Source organism: Hipposideros armiger, unplaced genomic scaffold (assembly GCF_001890085.2).
Source record: "Hipposideros armiger isolate ML-2016 unplaced genomic scaffold, ASM189008v1 scaffold_81, whole genome shotgun sequence".
Taxonomy (NCBI): Eukaryota; Metazoa; Chordata; class Mammalia; order Chiroptera; family Hipposideridae; genus Hipposideros; species Hipposideros armiger.
In genome coordinates this window covers 305,347-310,141 of record NW_017731431.1, presented here as the reverse complement: position 1 = coordinate 310,141, position 4,795 = coordinate 305,347, and the positions used below count along the sequence as shown (strand labels likewise).

The 4,795-nt window shown below is 37.6% G+C and overlaps 1 protein-coding gene across 6 annotated transcripts in view; it reads left to right on the top strand.

Annotated features, from left to right (window-relative positions):
• The window catches only part of GRIK2 (glutamate ionotropic receptor kainate type subunit 2), a 638,721-nt gene that overhangs the window by 377,369 nt on the left and 256,557 nt on the right, over positions 1 to 4,795 (top strand). For all 6 annotated transcript variants that reach the window (XM_019643649.1, XM_019643650.1, XM_019643651.1 and 3 more), the window contains one exon: positions 880 to 987. In XM_019643649.1, coding sequence (XP_019499194.1) covers positions 880 to 987 — 108 coding nt within the window. The remainder of the gene's footprint in view (positions 1 to 879; positions 988 to 4,795) is intronic.

The following is a 4,795-nucleotide window of genomic DNA, read 5'->3' as shown; positions in this document are numbered from 1 at the left end:
CCTGTAATCTACTGGGTTTTACCTCTTTTGTGTTTTGATGTATATATTCTTTCAAACATTACAGTTGTGAGTATATGTTATGTTATAGTCAAGCTATTTCCAATTGACAAATAATTGAAACCATCTAATTTGGGCTATATAGCCAGCAGAATGGGAGAAGTTTTTACATTAAAAAATATGTATATCCCAGATATTTGCTTGCCTCTGAGGGGGGTAAGCCCATTCCATAAGTGGATTATTATATTCCCACTTCCTTCTACATGGAGCACTCCTTCTACAGGAAGTATAACTTGATCTGAAGCAATTTTGATACATTTCTCCCAGCCGCACTTAAGGGAAACTAAAGTAATAAGTTAAATATTCTAACGGGAAAGTGTATAATCAAAATTGTATATGATAGGTTTTTCTAGATTCAGTTTCTTTCTTATAATAGAATAAGTGTATTTTCATATTAGTATGGACTTAGGAGTGGTATTTTATAACAGTAATTCTATTTGTAATCTCCAGTGAGAGATTCACGATCTCATATATCATAATAAGTGACTAAATTCTTCTCACTTTGCTAAAAGTGGTTTTCTATTTAAAACGTAATCTTCAAATGTCTCATAAAGAAAAGTGATATCTAGAAAATGTGTTATTTAAAATGAAAAAAAGTTACAATAAATTTCATACTGAGATTGGAATAATTTATTTCGAAAAAAAAATCCCTCAAAGTTCAAAAGATAATAAAAAAAATGTTTTAAAACTCCATAGCAATGTAAGTTCATGAAAATTAATGAAAATAATGTTTTCCATTTTTTTTTGGTTGAAAAGTGTTTTCTCTTCTCTTTTTTTTACTTATTTATTAATGTATATTTTTCTTTTTCTCTTTTCTCCTAGGCACATTGGGAAGGTCTCACAGGCAGAATAACTTTCAACAAAACCAATGGCTTACGCACAGATTTTGATTTGGATGTGATCAGCCTTAAGGAAGAAGGTCTGGAAAAGGTACTTTTAGGCATTGGGCTTATTTACTTTTAATTATTAAATGAAACACACATGCATACAATAGAAGTGGGGAAATAGAGCTCAAATGCTAGATTTGAGTCATACAGCAAACACCAAACAAAAACATATCAATATATTTGCAATATTTAGTATAAAATGTGAGTTTAAAGAGAGAATAGCCTGGAGGCCTATGGGTTGCTTGGGATGATATTATAGTTTGGAATAATTTTAGTATGGTGCCATGAATTTAAAACTATTCTGAGAGTAATAGATGAATGAAGAGTGACAGAGGTATTAACTGAACCTTCAGCAACCTTGTTAATTCAAAGAATAGCAGAGCATTGGAACTGTTTTCAAGGAGTCATGGAGAAGCCAGGTGGCCAAAGTGGGAGAAGCCAATGATAAAGATAGAAATTAAAGACTGCAGAAGAAATTAGTGAGAGAAATTAATAGTATCTGAGAAGACAGATAAGGTATTGAGAACAGGTGAAGGCAAGTTAGAAAGAAGACTTAAAAGAGTTCACATCTAATGATTTTAATATCTTCACAAATTAGCACATGAAGTCATCAGCTAAAAGATGGAGGTGGGATTTAGTTTAGTCAAATCTTAAGAAAAATGTAAATGGTTTGGAAAGGCCATTGTTCCTGACATGACTTTTACTCAGTAGAAATAAAGTGCTGCAAAGTAGCAAAAGATACTCTGTGGGGTTTTTTTGTTTGTTTGTTTGTTTGCTTTTTTAATTGAGTGGAATGGTTAAAATATCAATTACTAGATTCAGACAGAATTTGGCTCTAACCCTTGCTCTGCAATTTACTATTTATGGACAAGTTTCTTAATTCTTCTAAAACAGTGTTTGACTGCATCGTGAGTAATAGCAACATTTACCTCATGAAGAGTAATGAACTAATAAGTCTTGTTGATTTTACTTTTTTTTTTTTTTTCTGAAAAGTATAGTTATCAACCCATAGATGAAAAGGCAGAGTTCCTACTTTATAGAGTTCACAGTTTGCAAGGTTCAATACTTGGTAAAATTATACAGGCTTAAATTATAATTCTGGTTCTATCACAAGTGTGTGTACTTCCTCCTTCCACACAGCTTCTCCGTGCCAAATTCCTCATCTAAATATTGGGTTGTCAGAAAAGTCATGATGTATTTTTTCTATGTTTTTCGTTGCAAAAATGCATCATGACTTTTCCAACAACCCNTTTGATTCCCTCTAATGTATTTTTCATTTCAGTTATTGTAGTCTTTATTTTTGACTGGTTCCTTTTTATGTTTTCTATCTTCATTTTTATGTTTCCTATCTCTTTGTTGAAGATCCCCTGAGATCATTGAGCATCCTTATTACCACTGTTTGGAACTCTGCATCTGGTAGATTGCTTGTCTGCATTTTGTTTATTTCTTTTCCTGGTGCTTTGTTCTGTTCTTTTATTTGGGACATGTTTCTTTGTCTCCCCATTTTGGCTGCCTCCCTTTGTTTGTTTCTGTGTAGGGCTGCTATGCCTCATGGTCTTAATAGAGTGGCTTTATGTAGTAGGTGTCCTGTGGGACCCAGTGGTGCAGTCTCCCTGGTGACCAGAGCTGGGTGCTCTAGGTGTGTCCCTTGTGTGGGTTGTGTGAGCCCTCCTGTTGTAGTTGAGACTTGATTATTTTTTCACACACATCAGTGGGAGGGATTAGCCCTTGGGCTCCTTGGTTGTGAGGACTGGCTATGACTACAGTGGAGGAGCTGTTTCAGGGGCTGACCCAAGAAAGGAAGGTTCTCATGCCTGGCCAGTCTGCTTTTTAGGTGTGTCATCCTTGGAGGTGGCTGGTTGGTGCTCCAGCCCAGTCCACACTAACCACTGGGACTGCCAGCCCTGGGACCTCCTGAGAAAGGACCTGCTACAGGCCAAGTTCAGCTGCAATCTGTGCCCTGCCCCGGGCCACCTGGCATGAGCCACAAAGCAATCCAGATTTCGGCCTTCACCCACACTGTGCTTGGAAGTGCCTAGAGAGGCCAAGCTGCAAACAAAGGCTACCTGGTGCTAGTGTCGGGCTTAGGGCTGCTCAGCCAGTGGTACATGACATGCTGAAGCCAGATACTAGTTGTTTGGGGTTTGTGAACCTTAGAGAGATTTTAGGAATGTCTGCATTCCAAGCTGTGTATGCAGAAAAGCCACTGGGAGTGGCTTGGGTGTGTCCAAAAGGTATGGTCTCAGGGAACCACTAGGGTGGGGCAGAAGAAAGGTGATAGGCAGTTTGATGGAGACTCTTGCACATGCCTGCATCTGCATGGAGGAAGTGGGAGGGGTCAACAAAGAAACAATGGCTGCTGCCAGTTTCTCAGTCTGGGAGAAAGCTGCTCCTTCAGCCCTCATTTTGAAGCTAGACAATTCTGTTCCTTCTTGTATGTCCCTGGTGCCTTTCAAGCCACTGTCCAATCGCTGGAGCTCAGAGAGAGTCCGTCAGCAAGTAAGTCCATGCTGGGCACTTCAAGAATTGCGTCTGGGAGTGCTGACACCCTCTGTCTGACTCAGCCACAATGTCTGCTAGTTTTTACAGACACAAGTTTTGGGAACTTCTCTCCAGGAACTGAAACCTTGGGCTAGGGAAGGACTGGGAGCCCTCATTCCTCTAGGGGGGACCTCTGCAACTGAGATATTCCTCCCAGTTTTTAATGGTTAGACACAGGTGTGTGACCAGCCCATTCCACATCTGTTTTCCTTCTACCAGTCATCAGGTGGCTTCTTTTGAATATCGGTAGTTGTAGGGCTTCGGTTGAGCTAGACTTCAGACGATTCTCAATATTTGTTGTTCTGTGGCTTAGTTGTAATTGATGTGGTCCTGAGAGGAGGTGCACACAGCATTTACTTACTCCACCATCTTGACTGGAAATCTTCTTGTCTAATTCTTATCAAACTCTCAGGTGAAATGATACTCCCTGAAGAATATGCATTTTATTTATTCCTCCACATTCTATGTTTACTTCTGGTTTAAAACAGCATCAGAGATGCAAACATAATGCACAGGTTTGGCTAGTTGAAGGGTTGCTTTTTCTGAATGCAGCATTTGAGCATTGAGGCATGTTTTAACAACCCTATAAAGCAGTTGCATAAAACTCACTATTGTATTTATTGGAGGGTGTTATTAGGACCTTGTCCACAAAATCATACAGTCCCCACTTCTGAGGACTAAAAGGAGACATTTTTCTCAGGTTCAATACCAGGAAAAGCTGTGCTTCTCCTAAGTAGTTGGTATGTCTTAAATTATGGACCGCATATATTATGTTTTCATTATATTTTCTTTATTCTGTTGCTAGGAAGTTCAAAATTGAATTTATGATTTAATTTTTTACCAGTTTCACCTGATGTTCATTTTCTCATGGTGTCTCTATCCCAGATTTGTTTCACTATGCTACACTTCTACTCCTATAGTTCTTAATCATATTGGCTATTTTTACACTAATATGCATTTTTGTTAATTACCTGAAATTATTTTCTTGGGACAAAGTTGGGTTAAAGTAATTTTTCCTTCCTTATTGGAGACCAGTTAGCTCATGTTTAAGCTCAGAGTTGACATGTTACAATATGAGTATAGATGTGTATTACAATTTTTTCTATTTTATTTGTAATTTATTGTCCTAAAACTATTTTCAAATATCTACACATAAGTAACAAGAAAAACACGATGCCTAAGAAATGTATTGGGTTGTCGGAAATTTTTGATGAATTTTTGCAATGAAAAACATAGAAAAAATACGTCATGACTTTTCCAACAACCCGATAGTAATGATAATATTCATTTGTAATCTTTATTGAAATGTT